Source organism: Rhamphochromis sp. 'chilingali' (genome assembly GCF_963969265.1).
Source record: "Rhamphochromis sp. 'chilingali' genome assembly, chromosome: 1".
NCBI classification, from domain to species: Eukaryota; Metazoa; Chordata; class Actinopteri; order Cichliformes; family Cichlidae; genus Rhamphochromis; species Rhamphochromis sp. 'chilingali'.
In genome coordinates this window covers 51,515,221-51,533,510 of record NC_137929.1, presented here as the reverse complement: position 1 = coordinate 51,533,510, position 18,290 = coordinate 51,515,221, and the positions used below count along the sequence as shown (strand labels likewise).

Here is an 18,290-nt window from a genome sequence, read left to right as displayed (position 1 = left end):
TTGCCAGGTCAATACACGTGAACCACTTTTGGTCACATGTGATAGCTGATAAAGCTGTGTACGGATTTGGTACCGGTGCAGTAGTAGAGAGCAATATTTCATTAATGGCTCTCAAATCATGTGCCATACGGTATTTTCCTGTTCCATGTTTCTCCACTGGTAGAATTGGTGTGTTCCACAGTGAGTGAGAGGGCTCTAACACCCCGGCCCTTAGCAGGCCTTCTATTGTTTCTGTAATTTCTTCCTCTGCTTCAGGTTTGTGTTTATACTGTGGTCTATTGATTGGTGTGTTTGACTTGAGCTGGAACAAGACAGGAGGACACTTAGCTAGGCCAACATCCGTGGGCCCTTTTGACCATAGACTGTCAGGCAGATTCGACAGTCCAGCAACTGCGTGAGGATGATCTACACACTCCTCACCATGTGTTTTTGAAATTTCTTTATGCTCCAAAATCACTGTACCCTCACAGGCACAAGTTATGCGATAGGTTTTACAATTTGGAGCATAAGATAAGTCAGGAACTTGGGTTCTTTGCCACCCTGTGTCGTCCAGTGCTTGCCTGACCATTGGACCTAAATCACCTGCACCATGACCTTGGTGGACCGCCAATGTAATGTGAGGGGTTGAATTTTCTTCCACATTGTACCAAGGCAGTTGTTCATCAGTTAATTTCACAGCCGCGGCTACACCTTCTGGTCCAATGTAGATGTCATGTGTTTGCACATTCCACGTCTGACCCTCAAGATCAGATTGAAATAATTCACGATAGGTGTCATCATTTTCTTTATCATAAAACAGGGTAACGTGGTAAGGGTCGCACGGAGGGGAGTAAACTGCCAAGCTCATTATCCAGGGTCTCCACAGCTGAAATTGCCTCAGAACATCCTCTTTCACTAGTCTCCCCCAGTAGATATTGACTTTTGCTCTTTCACAGTCTTGAAGCAGATATTGAGTCTTTGAACTTGTTCCCAGGCACGGAAAATGCTGGCCCCCTGGCAGAGTCACAGATAATCCATCTGCTGAACATGTGATTGTGGCGCCCAACTTCACGAGCAGGTCCCTGCCCATAAGAATTACTGGCGCTTGCGATGACACCACATAGTTGTGTTTCAAAGTCTGCTTGCCCAGCTTTGTCAAAGCTGGGTCAGTCACTGGCAGAGTTGTCGGGATCCCGGAAAAACCCACCACGTTCACTGTGTGGCAGGACAACGTTGCACTGTCTGGTGCTGCTCTCAAGGTTGAATATGTTGCTCCAGTGTCTACTAAGAAGGGCAATTCTGTCCCTTCTACAGTCATTGACAGCATGGGATCTGCCATCCCCATACTGTTTGGTCCCTCCGGGTCCCTTCAGTACTGGTCCTCCCTCCAGTCAGCCACTGGATACTGCGCGGCTGGTGCTGCACTCGGGTTTGGGGCCTGATATGCTCCCCTAGAGCCATCTCTTGCTCTCGGAGCTCCACGTGCCTGGGATTGGTAGTTTCGTCTTTGATAGTTCTGACGACGTTCTGGGCAATTTCTGTTCCAATGACCCTCTGCTCCACACCTCCAACAGACATTCCAAGGCACACCGCTGAGATTCCCCGTGTTACGAGCTCTTTGTACTCCCTCCGCTGAGCCACCACGCCCTCTGTACGATCCACCGGTTCCCCAATTCCCTGTGGGTTGGTTCTGCCTTGGTGCATTGGCGGGCCATCCGTCATTAGTGCAGGGACCCGGGCCACTATCTGGCCATTCAGGCCCAGGACCAGGCTGGGTCGCAACTATCATCATTTTTCTGTTTTTTCTTTTTCCTCTTTTTTCTTTTCGCAGGCTTTGTTTCTAGCCTCCGCCAACTGTAGTTTGAGCAGAGACGCTTGTGCCTCCTCCAACTCTTTTTCTGCTTGTTCGCCCTGTCCTGCTCCAGCTGCAAACGATGTGAGACGTGTCTTTCCCACTGCACCGAATCTGCTACGGCAAAATCTGGGTTTTTCTGTAGATCTTCCATGACCTGGTTTGGCAGCCCTGCCAGCACCGCTGAGCGAAACCACGCCCGATGCTCACCTTCTCTACCCGAATGGGTACCTGTTTCTAACAACCACTGATCTCTGGCTTTTTCTAAAAACTCTCTAGGTGTGTTTTGGGGGTCCCAAATTATTTTAGGTATGGCTCCTGTGTTAGGGGTTGGGTACTTTTCACGGACTGCGTCAGACAAAGCACATTGCACTTCATGATAAGGCAAATCATTTGCATAGCGAGTTGTGCGAGCTATGGCCTCTACATCTGCTAGCCCACCACCGAGCATACACCGCGCAGAAATGGCGCGAAAATCACCAATCGCAAGCTCCTCTCCTTCTGTTAGTCTGCCTAATTCACGCAACCACCTTGCAACTTATAATGAGTGCCTGCAGCTTTTTCTGCTTTGGTCACAGTTTTACACTGTCCCAATTTTCCCTTGCCTTTTGAACTCTTAAAAATAGGCCTCCTCTGTCCCTGCTCTTTTTTTTTCACCTGTCTTGACCTAAGATTCCTGGCTATACTTGGTTCTGACGCGACTCCTCCTCTGTCGTTATCTTCATCATCTTCTTCCTCCTCTGAGGTAGATGAATCATTGTCGCTCTCCTCTTCTGCCATGCTTTTGGTCATTTTGTCCTTTACGGTCTTCAGCGTATTTAATACTTCCAATAGCCCTTGCGGGGCTTCAAGCATTCGTCCGAATACTTCTCCTGCCCATGTGTCTGACTTGGCCATTGCTTTGGAATGTTTTGTCCTGGTTTGGGCCTGCTCTTCTCTTGCTGGTGTTGGCAGCCCGATGAAAGCCGGTTGTGCCATCCTTTCCACCGGTGAAATCATTTCCTCGTTTGTTGGGGTCCAATCCGCTTCTCCAGTCTGGTCTGGCAGGCTCTCTCTTGATGCTTCGGCTTTTGGCCTGTCTCCTCTCTCATGTGAACAAGAAGGCAAAGGCAAGCCTTCCTCTGCGGCTGATATTATCTCTTTCCCTTCCCCACTCAGGGACTGACATTTAACTGTCATATGCCCTTCATTATGAAACACCAGTGGTGCTCTGGTGTATTCAACATCAGCTACTCCTCCCACAACCGCTGCCGTCTGTTCATCTGGGCCCTGTACTTGTCCTCCTCTGAGGGTCATTACAGGCATGACATGTTGTCGTCCTACGGCATTAGATGTTAATGTGGCCCAAGGAAGAATCTCTGCTGTGTGATACTTGTTAGCATCTCCTGGTTTTGGAATCCAGTTGTTCATTTGGTCTTCCAGCTTCTTATTTTGCTCTTTCAGTTGTTTCAAAGCCTCCATTATGCTTTCCATATCTTCTGTTTCCGCTGTGTCATCCTCCTCCATCCAGGAAGATGCTCCGTTCCACAAGAACATCCACTTGCAACACTTTGCATGAGTTTGCTGTAGTTTCTTGATTTGTTGGTTAATTCTCCAGTTAATTGAACTTTTCTCTGCCTCGGTTTGCAGTTGTTCCAGTTGCTGCTCACATCTCTCTCTTTCTATTTTGAGCACAAGACTTAGGGCTATTTTGTCATCCAGCCCTCTCTGTTGGGAATCAATAAGCTTGTTTAGCTCAGCTTCCATTGCTTTGCATTCCTTCTCAGCTAACTTTGATGATCCAGGGGAAGCTAAGCGAATAGCTCTTTTTAACTGTTCCTGCTGCTCCTTCAGAGGCTTATAGCCTCTGTGCCCAGTAGGTGTCGTGCTCGGGCCGTCAGCCATTGTCCTAGAACACAAGCTTACCTCCCTTTTTTGTGACGTTATACGGCTCCTCCTTCTGGATCACTCCGCAATGTCTGCCTGTTAGCTTTCAGAATTACTTTCGCTCCTCCAAGGGTCACTGTCTCCTTATGATCTGCTTGGTAAGACACACAGCCAACGCAGTGTGTCAAGTCTTAACCAAGCCTCTTTCAATATTCGCTTTTAATGACCACTTTTCACTCTGTAACATAAATGTTATAATATCATACACACTACATATTGACCTCGGGGCACAAAACAATAACACAGCTCGAATTCATTCACATAGCCTAAAATTTTTTTTTTCACAGAAAATTGCCCCAAAGCAATATCATGTTTGCTCACAAAGTGACAAAATCACCGTGTTGTACCGTAGCATAGGCAAAATGAGCCGCGTCTGTAGGCACCCAATTTGGATCATTTTCATTCTCAGTTATCTCCTTTAAGCCTCGAAATAGGAGAAGACAACGTTGCACATAGGCACTTAATTCATGCATCTCAATCTCAGACCACACTGTCATCTCATAAGGTGCATCACCTTCATGTGCAACAATGTGACACTCACAGCCGACCCCCAGCAAACCCTCCATTTCAGTAATTTTTATACAACAAGTGACAGAATGCAGCGCTGCCATGTTTGCTTATATTTTATATAAATAGGAAATTATCTGTGTTAAATGGGACTGTTTAATGCATGGGACACAATATAATCATTTATTGTTGAAGGGACAAATGTCAAAGGGGTTCTAACAGGTCCACTTTATTGCGTGCTCATAAATTATTGTTATCTGGGTCACTCACCCAATGTGCTTTATTGTTTGAAATTATTAATTATGTCACGCTTATTAGTGGCTCATATTTATTTACGGCCTATGTTTGAACTTGACAACAAAGGCAGAGCATCATCTCATCCTTTCAGGGTGAAACACTCCACTTTCTCTGTGTCATGGCAGCTCAGAAAAGTTCATGAACTTTACTTGCTCGAAATATAGCTTTAAATCAGTTATGCTATCAGTATAAAATGTTTAGGATTTAATTAAATTATTTTCAACTGACTTACAGCAACTTACTCTGATCTAGGAACGCTCTCTTATCCTCCTCAAAAACTGAAGTTACTCAGTCTTAAATGCTTTTTACATTACATAAATCAACTGTGATTAACTAATAACCTTCTAGTGATTCCCACTTGGTTTAAAACATTCAAAAGCCTTCTAGGGACCTATTCTGATCATAACCTATGTGTGTGTAAGCTTGTTTGCACTTAACCCTCTGCACTCAAGGCATTTACTACACTTTATCAATCCGGACAGTCACGCCGAATGAAGCTTCTGACCTTCAAAGGCCGAGTGCCAACTCATTATAAGCACATTTGCAAGGTGTGTCTGAAAATTATTTAAACCACTCTTTTTAAATCAAAAACTATTTACATTGTTATAACATCAAAACCAGCAGCATATTTACAAACTTTCAGCAATAAAAAGCCTTCTGCTTATAAGGCTCACACACACTCTGTGCAGGAAGTGAAAAGCTCCGTTCTCCTCCCAGCCACACCGTCTAAAAATAGCTCACAGCGCTGCAGCTGCGCTCTCATCACACACAGGGTCACACAAAGCTCAGATAGAATTCTATTCACAAAAGACGTCTTATATTTACAATCACTGACAGGCCTGACAGATTCAGCACCTAACAAATTTCGACAAATTTAAGTTAACGGGTCTCACCGAAGAAAGTCTCACTTTTTTGTAATCAATTAACCAGTATCTGTTTCCTCCGGAACAGCCTATGGCCTGATTTCTAAAGAACCTAAACAATTTTGACAAATTTTACCATCTCACCGAAGCAAGATAACTTTTCTGTAATCAATTAACCAGTATCTGTTTCCTCCAGAACAGCCTATGGCCTGATTTCTAAAATCCCTAACTCAATTTAACTTTGTCCAAACAAGCACATGACACCGTTTTAAACGGTGAGGAGACTCGGTAACTCCTAGCTTATTTCAGGATGCCCTGTACCCCACAGTTAAACCAAACTGAACTAACCCTGTTCGCCGACAGGTCAAGACCGCGCGTCCACGGCCAGGAGGGAGCGTAACCTCCGGGCTATGTGCTTCTTAGCATCTTCCAGTGCCGTCCTATAACAATTTTCACCTAACCGATTTTGAGAAATTTTACCATAACGGGTCTCACCGAAGAAAGATAACTTTTTTACGACCAATTAAACAGTATCTGTTACCTCCAGAACAGTTTCTGACCTAATTTGTAAAACTATTAACCAGTCTCTGTTTCCTCCAGAACAGTTTCTGTCCTAATTTCCCTACCAAACTACCTGAGCCTTCAGCTCAATATCCAGGGACTCAAACCCAACATTATATCTGTTACCTCCAGAACAGTTTCATATTTCTTCAACTTCATTAAACATTCTTAAGCAACTTTAACTGCATAACACACGGTGATTCTCATCAAAATCAAAACAGACACTCACCAGCAACGTCAGTGAGTAGGCTTTTAATTTAATGCAGCCCAATTTGGCACAGTTTGGGAAACAACTCAACAGGCAGTGCCTTACCTTTTAGATGCACCCGGGAAGCTCACTCACATCAGATCCCTGGTCCGTGCCTGTCCGCTCGACAACCTCAGACCGTCCACACCTCACACTTCCACCCCAATACCACAGGACGAGCCCCCAAAATGTTAAGGTTCAGAATATTGGAGATGGACACCAGAGGAAAAACCCACAATAACAACACTGGTCCGGTCGGGTTGAGTCAAACGATGATTTAATGATCACACACGTGGGAGATGGACACTGTATGCAGACAGTCTCAGATCTCATCTCAAAAAACACATCACCATAGTTTTATGAAATCAGGGTATTAGAACGCCCCCTCATGCGTAGTGACAGGTGTAATACAATCAATGTTGACAATTTTATTTAACACAAAGAATAACATTGTCTCCTTCCCGAGGGCAGACGCTGACTGCCCCCGTCTCCTGGAACCGTCTGTACCCTGCTAAGACACAACATGGCAGCTACAAGGACTCTTTCATTTGTTAAGACCATCAGCGTGTATTGCTCTAAATCAAGTATATAATATTAAATGAATATTGCTGGATCAGCTACTTCTACTTAAAACATATTAAAACATGACTAAGCACAAAATCACCAAGAATAACATCTTATAAGTGCTGTGTAAGCGCGTGCGGCCTTCCAAGCTCAAAGCCTTTGCCCTCCATAGATCAGCCAGACTCGCGCTGGCTGTAGCTTTTAACCTTTAATTACCTTGAGCACAACTCTAGAATAAGCAACAAACTGCAATGTGTATGGAATGATCATGGTTACATCTGCAATGGAAAATCATGTTATTATTCTGGTACCTGTAAGAAAAGATCAAACTAAAGTTATCACCATCACTGTAATGCAAAGAATAATGTAAGATCAAAAACTTCAATTCATGCTTAATGCAAAGCTGGTTATATACTTCTAATGAACTAATAATGCCATATTAAAATATTAAATGATAATGAGAAAAACATCCCCTCCTTATTCTACAATATCTAAGAGTGAATATAAGTGCAGGACTGAGACTTATTTAGCACATCCACTCTGTAAGACTGAGGTTATAGTCTGACGCTGACAAGAAGAGAAGATATCCTACAATATTTGTGACATAAGATTCCTGATCATCTTCCATCCTTCCTTATATTAACTGCTGGTCACTTTGGGTCTTCTGTTTCCTGCAGATACTAAAGATCACCATGATGAAGCTGATGACTGCTTCTGCACTTCTCTTTGCAATGGCGACCCTGACCACTGCTGGTGGTAAATATTATTGTATATTTCTTTTATCATACTGTAAAGGCAGGGAACAACACAAATGCAATAATTTTGACTTCTTAGTGCTCTGATTACTTTGAGATAATATTTAGTGTCTGGTTAACCTGAAGTGAAAATTTAAATTCTAAACCGCCATAAAAGCCTCTAGAGTTTCTATCTTTAACCGCAACCATAAAAAACAACTTTCCTAAATATGATATAATGTCTATTTTTCTTTTTACAGAATTACTTGGAGGCAGTTGTTGGAATACATATTTGCTCATAAAGAACATTTTAAATGTATAGTTTAAACACCACATAATATTTTCATGTTAATCTGCAAAGTCTGTGGTAAATACAATGATGTTAAAGGCTTATTTGATCAAATTAAACCAAACATATCTAATAATTGTTTTGTTTTTTTATTCAGATTCTAATTATGGATATTGTAAGCAGTAGGGGTGCAACAGGGGTGCAACTCGTATTGATTTTGAAATCAAACCTTCATTCAGATCTGTCGTTTGGAACTATTTTGGTTTTCATGTGAAGCACGAAAGCATCAACTAGCTAGCCGGTCGTCACGGCAAAGCTACAAGAGCGTCTCTCAGCATGGGCCCGAAAAAAGTTCTGTCAGCCGAGGAAGGAGACGATATTAAGAAGTCGCTGGAGTTTATGACAGAGGAGATTTCTACTGTCAAACTGCAGCAGAAAGCCATCCTGGACCTGGTCGAGGAAGTTAAGGCTCTCCGCATCCAGAACGCCGAGAAGGATCGGCGGCTGGCGTACCTGGAGAACAGAGTGGCAGATTTGGAGCAGTACACCCGGATGAACGATGTTATCATCACGGGGCTTCGCATCAAACCCCGGTCATACGCCCGGGCGGTCGCCACTGACAATGTAGGAGGGCCAGGAGAGGAAGATGTCAACTCCACGGAGCATCAAGTGGTTACCTTTCTACGGTCCAAAGGTGTGGAAGTGGATTATAACAACATTGAGGCTTGCCACCCTCTACCCCGAAAAAATGACAGTGACAAACCAGCCATCATTGTGAGATTTGCAAACAGAAAACAGAAAACAGCACTGTTAAAACAAGGAAAGAAACTGAAAGGATCCGATGTCTTCATGAACGAACATCTGATAAAAAGAAATGCGGACATTGCCAGGAAAGCACGTTACTTGAAGAAACAGGGAAAAATTCAAAATACATGGACCACCAACTGCAAAGTATTCATTAAACTCAATGGAACACCGGAACAAGCCAAAGTGTTGGTCATCAGAAATATGGAAGAGCTGGACAAATACTGAGGTCAACTTACTCTGGAGGTATGAATACACATGTGACGTGACACACAACACAACACATGGCACAGTCCAAAAGAACTTCATCTGCATCCGGCAACAATATCAACATAACTCATTGGAATTCTCTTTATGATAATCTGGAACTGAGAACATTTCGATACACAGACCATAATGTTCTAGACTTAGAAAAGGATATAGACCCGGAAAATAATTTCTTCTACAACATCAGCTGTAACTGCTGCTACTTCACTGATGAACAGTTTAAGCACACCATCAACACGGAAAATAAATTATCAATAATCCATTTTAATAGCAGAAGTCTGTATGCCAACTTCAACAATATAAAGGAATATCTAAATGAGTTGACAAATCCATTTGGAATTATTGCCATTTCTGAAACATGGATCAATGCGGAGAAAGGAATGGACTTTGGACTGGAGGGATATGAAGTGAATTTTGTAAATAGAAGGAACAAGAGTGGAGGGGGAGTAGCTGTGTATGTGGATAAAAACCTAAACTACAAGGTAGTAGAAAGTATGACAACTGTAATTGATAATTTACTAGAATGTATAACAATTGAAATTTATAAGGAAAAAGAAAAAAATGTAATAATTAGCTGTATATATAGAACACCTGGCTCTAGTATTCAAGTATTTAATGACTTCATAGAGGAAATATTCTCTAAAACAAATCAAAAAGTTATGTTTATCTGTGGTGATTTTAATATTGACCTGTTGAATCCAAAAAAGCATAAAATGAGCGACGAATTCCTAAACACTATGTACAGTTTGAGTTTACATCCTAAAATAACCAGGCCTAGCAGAATTACACCACATTGTGCCACCTTACTTGACAATATTTTCACTAACAATATGGAAAACAACATTGTGAGCGGATTATTAATTAATGACATCAGTGATCACCTACCAGTTTTTGCAGTTTATGACACTAATTATAAGAAAAATCAGCATGAAGAACAACTGAGATACAGACGTGTAAGGACGGAAGAAACGATGACTGCATTTAAGAACGATCTATTAAATCAGGACTGGGACAATGTGTACAAAGAAGCTGATATTGATATTGCATATGGCATATTTTTAAGAATATTCATGGAGTTGTACGATAAAAACTGTCCAACAATAAAATACAACAGAAAGCACAAATATTCAGATAGACCATGGCTCACTAAGGGTTTACAAAATGCATGTAAAAAGAAAAATACACTCTATAGGGAATACCTAAAACAAAGAACAAAAGATGCTGAAAATAAATATAAAAAATACAAAAATAAGTTGACCAATATTATACGTGTATGTAGAAAGGAGTATTATAGTAAAATATTGAACAACAATAAACATAATATGAAAGGAATATGGGATGTTTTAAACGGTATCATCAAAAATAATTCTGGACAACAAAGTTATCCACAATACTTTATCGATAATGGCAATATTATGGAAAACACTGCTGATAAGGTCAACAGCTTTAATCATTATTTTGTAAATATTGGACCAAAACTGGCAGAACAAATTCCTGAGTCACTGCCATCAGTAGACTGTAGTGAAAACCTGATTGATAGGAACCCTAACTCAATGTTCCTCACATCAGTGGAGGAAAAAGAAATAATTGACATTGTACACATGTGTAAATATAAAACATCTACTGATTGTAATGATATTGACATGAAAATCGTCAAGAAGGTCATTGAAGGAATTGTAGGACCTCTAACATATATTTGCAACTTATCATTTCAGACGGGAAAAGTGCCAAACAAAATGAAAATAGCTAAAGTTGTGCCGCTGTATGAAACCGGGGATAGACGCCACTTCACAAATTACAGGCCTGTTTCTTTACTACCACAATTCTCCAAAATCCTAGAAAACCTGTTTAATAAATGATTAGACAAATTCTTAGATAAATATAAATTACTCTCTGACAGTCAATATGGATTCAGATCAAAAAGATCAACATCTCTGGCATTAATCGAATCAATTGAGGAGATTACGAATGCTATAGATCAGAAACAGTATGCAGCTGGAGTATTTCTGGATCTCAAGAAAGCATTCGACACAATCAATCATGACATATTAATTAATAAACTGGAACGGTATGGGATTAGGGGGGTTGTACTGCAATGGGTGAAAAATTATTTAAGTGACCGGAAACAATTTGTGAAGCTGGGTGTCCATTCCTAATCATGCTTGGACATTGCTTGTGGTGTTCCACAAGGCTCTGTACTGGGTCCAAAATTATTTATTATTTATATAAATGATATTTGTAAGGCATCTGATATATTAAAATTAGTATTATTTGCAGATGACACAAATATTTTTTGTTCTGGGGGGAATCTAAAGGAGCTGCTGGATACAATTACTTCAGAAATGTGCAAAATTAAAAAATGGTTTAACAGGAACAAACTATCGCTAAATCTAAGTAAAACTAAAATTATCTTATTTGGGAATTCCCTTAGAAATGCACAAGTGCAGATTCATGTAGATGGTGTGGAAATTGAAAGAGTACTTGAACATAAGTTTCTTGGTGTGATTATAGATGATAAATTAAACTGGAAGTCTCATATAAATCAAATACATAACAAAATTTCAAGAAGTGTCTCAATCTTGAGTAAAGTAAAACACATTCTGGACCACAAATCACTCCACATTCTCTATTGTTCCCTGATTGCACCGTATTTGAATTACTGTGCAGAGGTTTGGGGCAATACTTACAAATGTTCGCTATCATCAATCTTTATATTACAAAAAAGGGCCATAAGGATAATCCATAAAACTGGTTACAGAGATCATACAAATCCACTATTCTTAAAATCAAAAATTCTAAAATTCACAGATCTGGTTCATTTTCTCACAGCACAAATTATATATAAAGCAATAAATAACCTGCTTCCTGACAATATTCTAAAAATGTTTTCTAAAAGGGAACGGGGATACAATTTGAGGGGGGAATTAAATTTAAAACATCCTCGTATCCGTACAACATTAAAAAGTTTTTGCATCTCTGTGTGTGGAGTGAAGCTGTGGAACAGACTAAGTAAAGATATGAAGCAATGTCCAAGCATGGCGCAGTTTAAAAAGCGGTTTAAGGATATGGTTTTTACAGGGTACAGGGAAAAGGTAGAGATTTGATAGGGTGTTCTTGTCTAATATTTTCATGTGTGTGCGCATGCACGGGTTTGTTGGTATGGATATATATATATAATTGTAGGCTGTGTATCCTTGAGGTGTTAATGGGGTTATTGAAAATGTGTATATGTGCGTATGTGTGTATATACGTATGTATGGATAGATAGAAACATATATGTGTATATATTTAAAAAAAAAAAAAAAAAAATTACACATAACATATAATGTAATTGCAAGGAGGTATTTCTGTAGTCTATTGATACTAGATAGTGGAAAAGGGGTGGGATTAAATAAGCTTATGCTTCTTCCTGCTCCTTTTTGAACATGGACGTTATTTGGAGTTGTGGTTGCTCGTTTTCCTTTTGTTTGCTTTGTTCATTTGTCTCTTTTAATTCTATTTTTTTTTATACTTTTTCAACATGTTCAAAATAAAGATTCAATCAATCAATCAATCAAGCATGACCCTGATGGTAAGCGTGTCATGGACAAAAGTAAAACAGTTTGCTTGTTAACGTGTTGACACCGTCCAGCCCCACACACGGAGATTTGCCATGTTGTGGCGTTAACGTCATTTCAACGAGATTAACGCTGACAGCACTAGTGGGAACACAATGAATATGACTGCACATTTACTCTGACAGCATCCTAGTGCAAAGACAAGTGGAAGCAGACAAAAAGAACAGGCAAGCATGCTACAAACTTTACCCGAGTCATTTAGACAGCCGTTAGCACATGATTCTCCTTATGGGGACCTGATATGTTTAATATGCTGCTGAGAGTATAGCCCAGAAGAAGCATATAGTATAGCTTTTATTTTGGAAAGAGCCATTTCTCCGTAATAAACTCTCTTTTCCAAAGATGAGTGATTTCTCGATCGGATAGATTAAATTTTTTATTATTTTGTTGTTTCAGCAACGTTAAATTTAAAAACTGTGCTTTTCAGTTAAAATATATATTTATAACTTTAATAAATGACAAATTAAAAAGGCATGAACACTTTTTTGTATTGAAAAAATATCGAACCGTGACACCAAAGTATCGAACCGAACCGAACTGTGAATTTTGTGTATCGTTGCACCCGCATTACTAGTGTCAATGAAACCAGTTTATCACATACAATGAATCAATTCAAAATCATGTTGTTTGTCAATAGGAGAATGGTATCTTGTGAAGAAGTCCCCATCTTGTCCCTGTGGTTGGACTGAGTACTACAACCAGTGCTTCATCTATGTTGCTAAGCCCATGAGCTGGGCTCAGGCTGAGGTAATATCAGTCATTATCACCAATGAGTTATTCTGAAAATGTTTTCTCTGATACTTAGGTTATTAAGTATCATCTTCAGGATCAACAACTGCTCTTAAATTGATGTTTCACAACAACAATACTTACATTCTGATGACATTTGCACACAAAACAATTCATCCATCCATCCAGTGATTTATTTTCTGCTGCTTATTGTTGCTGTAGTGGGTGGGAGCAGTAAACTAAATAGAAAAGTTTAAGAAGTTTAAGACGTCCCTCTCCCCGACCACATCTTCAAGCTCATCCAGATAAACAGTGACATTCCGGGGCCAGCCAAGAGATGTAATCTGCATGATCCATCAAGTCCTGGGTTTGTCCCAGAGACTCCTAGGAGATGCCTGGAACAACTGACCCAGGAGGTACCCAAGAGATATCCACATCATCTGGCTCCTTTTGATGTGGATGAAGAGCAGCTATACTCTCGTTCCTTTTTGAATGTCTGAACTCTTCACCATTAAGGACATTAAGGGAGAAAACAAATGCTATTTGGAGAAAACTAATGTTGGCTGCTTGCAGTCTCACTCTTTTGGTCAATAGCCAGTAGTGATGTGTCGGTTGCGAACGAAATGGCTCTTAGAGCCGGATCTTTGACGTGAACGACTCAAACCAGCTCCTTATCGCAAGCCGTGGGTTTTTTTCTTTCTCTCTCTCGCACTTTTTTTCGCTTGGGCTTTGCACTGGGAAGAGGGGGGGAGGGGCGGTAGTTATACTCGCAGTAGCACAGGAACAGAGCGGGAGGGAAAGAGAGCGTAAAGAGCCAGGGACAACAATATTAGAGACAACATTAGAAAGGTATAGTAATCATCCACAACTATTTTCAGTTGTGTATGATAAAGGATTCAGAAAGTTTATTCATGCAGGTCCATATGACAGAGAATATGCATCTTGTTTTTGTTTTCATATTATAATTTATAATTAATTGTGTTGTGGTTTGCAGTGTTGTTTCACTTTACATTTGTTTAAAAGGAAAAAGCTGAAAATTTAAATAGTTAAAAGTTTAAATGTGAATAGTTGGTTTTTTGTATTATATGATTTATTTATTACATTTTATGTGGAGTGAATAAATTAAAGTATATTTATGGTGGCTCCTAGAGACAAAGCAGGTACAAACTTCAAAACACGTACAAAACACAACAGAAGTGCTCCAGGATGCTAGTGACCGTGACACCAAAGTATCGAACCGAACTGATACCGTGAATTTTGTGTATCGTTGCACCCCTAATAAAAAAAATATATATATATATATATATATTAGGGCTGTCAAATGATTAAAATTTTTAATCAGATTAATCACAGCCTAAAAATTAATTAATCATGATTAATTGCAACTCGAAATATGACCAAAATGTGTGCAAACATACGGACAGATAGCGGATTTTTACACACTTGTTAGTGTTATTTAATGCTAAGACCACGCTGAGTGGCCTGCGTTCACTCAGCGTGTTCTGACGTAGGCTGGGTGTTGTGCTGGAAGCGAATTAATCACAGCCTAAAAATTGATTAATCGCAACTCGAAATATATGTGTATATGTGTATATATGTGTAAAAATCGGGACAGATAGTGGTTTTTAACACACTTGTTTGTTTTATTTATTATTAATTGTGAGTACAAGCAGTACAAGCAGAACAGGGCTTCAAATAATTGTGAGGGATTTTTACTGAATGTTTTCCACCCATTTAAATCTAGCACATTGTTTTATCCATATACATCTTCAAGTTCACAGAACATAGGCCTAATTCAACAGGCAAAATAGAAAAAATCTCCAATCATCCTTTTGGGTAAGGTAGATTAGTGCAAAATAAATATGAACAACAGTGAAAAGTATTGTTTAAATCACATTCAACCATAGAACAAGCTCTATACACACGGTCCTCTGGTCTACTCATCCTTCAGCCAGTTGCTGAGACAAACCAACTTGTCCACGTTCTCTGAGTGCAGAGCAGACCTCTTCTTGTTCACAATGTGCCCTGCTACAGAGAACAGCCTCTCACAGGGCACTGTGGAGGCAGGAGTGGCCAGGTATCTGCGAGCAAGGCGGGCCAGCTGGCTGTGGGCTCCTGCATGAGCTGCCCACCACTGTAAGGGACAGTCCTCTAAGGCAGTGCAGGGCTCTGCTCTGTAGCGCTGTATGGCTCTGTCCTGCTGTACCTCCTCCTCTGACTCAGAGTCAGAGTCCATCTGCAGCAGGCTCAGCCTCTTCTTGGCTGGACCTTCTTCTGCAGTGTGTGATCTTCTAGGAGAGTCTTCATGCAGCATGCCTGCCAGTGTGGTCCACACTGCTTCTCTGTCAGTCTTGGGCACACTGCGTAGGTCTTTAAAACGTGGGTCCAGTGCAGTTGCGATCTGGAGCCATGCATAGTTGGTATGTTCCTGGCGGGAAGCAAGGTCTTCCTTAAACTTCTCTTTAAACCTCACCACATATGCAGGGTCCTCATCAGTTACTTCCATGACACGGCGCAGGTGGCAGAAGGCTGGTAGAACTACAGAGCAGGAGACGTAGGCCTCTCCTCCCAGCAGTTCAGTCACATATCTGCAGTGGAATACACACACACACACACACACACACACACACACACACACACACACACACACACACACACACACACACACACACACACACACACACACACACAGATAAGACAGCAAATTAAAAAAAGCTTTTTATTACTAGGTATTAAGACATTTTCATAATAACAAAACTGATTTAAGATGTATGTTTGATAAATTTAATCTAAACCTACAATTATGGTCACAATGACAGGCTCACCTGCAGGGCTCTAGAAGTGTCTCCAGTCTCTGGAGTTTGTCCCACTCTGGAGGCGTCAGGAGGACAAGTTTATGCTTTTGTTTATCCAGAGTCGCGGTTACTGCAGTTTGGTTGCGGATCAAGCGCTTCACCATCTCCAGCGTTGAGTTCCAGCGTGTAGGCACGTCCTGGGCCAACGGCTCCTGCTTGCGCCCCAGTGACACCTGCTCTGCGTTCAGCTCTGCTGTGTTTGCTGGGCTGTGCTTAAAATGGCCAACAATTTTGCGGCATTTGGCCAGCGCAGTGACAAAGCCACTGTCTGCGAGACTCACTGTGATGCATCTCTGTAGAATGTGCGCAGTACACGGCATGTGATTGAATGGCATGATGCGAGCCGCGGCGATCATATTGCGCGCACTGTCCGTGCCTACTGTTGTCACCTTCTCCTCAATTCTCCACCTGCGAGCAACAGTCTGGAACTGCTCTGCACAAGCGTCCGCAAAGTGCCGCTCTTCCGTTTTCATTATAGTCAGCGCAAAGGATGTCAGACCCCAGGCTTCAGTGATTAAATGCGCAGTAACTCCCAGGTAATTGTCATTACTCAATGATGTCCAGTGGTCTCCTGTCAGAGCCACACATTCTGTGTGAACTAAAGCCTCTTCTTTTTTCTTTTTCTCCGTTTCATACAGTTCGTGGATTCAAATTGTTATTGTGCTTCTCGCTGGGGGCTTGTAGGACGCGTCCTGAGATGCAACCTTTAAAACATCCGCAAAGCCCTTGTCCTCCACAATGCTTAGCGGTCTACAGTCCTTTGCTATCCATTTGGCTATATTGTCGGTCAGTTTGTCCAAAGAAGACTTACCGAGTGGCCTGCGTTCACTAAGAGTGGTCTGACGCAGGCCGGGTGAAGCTGCTGCCCCGATAAACGCGTGTTTGGCATTAAGGTGGTATTTTAAGGTCGAATTTGAACGGTGAAATTGAAACTCTTTACTACAGTGAGTGCAAATTACAACGCGTTTGTTTATTGTCCCATCTATGTTATTCTTGTATTTAAATTCCCCATCCAGAAGGCCATCCTGTTCCTGCTTCTCCATTTTCAGTGGCGCGGTAAACAAATCAAGTGGAATTATGGGAGCGACTTTTTTTTTTTTTTTTTATCTGCGTGTTGCGCTAAATAGTTAAATATTCTAACGTAATTGATTCCAAAATTTAATTATCGCAATTAACGCGTTAATTTCGACAGCTATAATATATATATATATATATATATATATATATATATATATATATATATATATATATATGTTTACCAATGTAAAGAAAAAAATTTTTTTTTGGCAATTCTGCTGTTTCTTCGCTGTAGATAAACTGTCAGTCCATGAATGCAAACCTTGCATCTATGCAAAGCCTTGAGGAGTACCAGATGATTCAGAGGCTGATATCTGATGCTATTCAGCATGATGGACCTGCTTGGATTGGCGCTTCGGATGCAATAAAGGTATGCTAACATACACAAAGTTATTCACCAGGAAATTAAGAAAAACAAGAATAAAAAAGAATTCCACATGCACAAAACAAAAAGGGTTTTTTGGTGCCTAAATAGACAAAAGACGAAAGAAAACTATCAATGTATCAATGTGCCTTTTTTTTAGAAAGTATAATTTATTGTTTTGTGTTTCCCAGGAAAAGTTTTGGTTTTGGAGTGATGGGACCCCTCTCAAATACACAAACTGGTGTACTGGACAGCCTGATAACTTTCAGGGCAATCAGAACTGTGCATATGTAAATTGGTCAGGTAAATCACTGTGTGGTCATGATAAAATAATCATGTGTTTACTTAGCACTAACTAGGTTTTTGGTACTTACAGACAAAAAGTGCTGGGATGACGGTGGCTGTGAATCTGTTATTCCATCTGTCTGCGCCAAGAAAATCTGATGAAAGCACAAATACTTCACACAAGATATCACCTGAAGAATCTGTGTGTCATTATACATCTTTTATCTCCTTTATTGCTGTAATGCTACGCAAGGAATGAAGCGACAAGTAACATAAACAAGAGCTGGGTTGTCACTTAATACAAGAGAAATGAATTTGTTGTGGAAAGAATGCTTTTAGCCCAGTTTCATTTAGATGTAGACTGAACTCTTATCTCTCATCTTCTAAATCAATAAAAAAAAGAGCATTGAATGAAGGTGTGTCATTAATCTGTCTTAAATTCATTAAAGCTTTGCAATATGTACTTCAGAATA

General features: G+C 40.6%; 1 protein-coding gene across 1 annotated transcript; it reads left to right on the top strand.

The window, feature by feature from the left end:
* The first annotated feature begins 8,133 nt into the window (after nt 1-8,133).
* LOC308405066 (uncharacterized protein) lies at nt 8,134-18,076 on the top strand. The gene is made up of 4 exons (XM_080895475.1): nt 8,134-8,869; nt 17,404-17,538; nt 17,724-17,835; nt 17,909-18,076. The coding sequence occupies exon 1, from the start codon at nt 8,156-8,158 to the stop codon at nt 8,849-8,851; it is 696 nt and encodes a 231-aa protein (XP_080751601.1). The 5' UTR covers nt 8,134-8,155; the 3' UTR covers nt 8,852-8,869; nt 17,404-17,538; nt 17,724-17,835; nt 17,909-18,076.
* The last annotated feature ends 214 nt before the right edge of the window (nt 18,077-18,290 follow it).

Coding starts and splice junctions, on each gene's coding strand:
- LOC308405066 (XM_080895475.1), top strand. CDS start 8,156: ATGGGCCCGAAAAAAGTTCTGTCAGCCGAGGAAGGAGACGATATTAAG.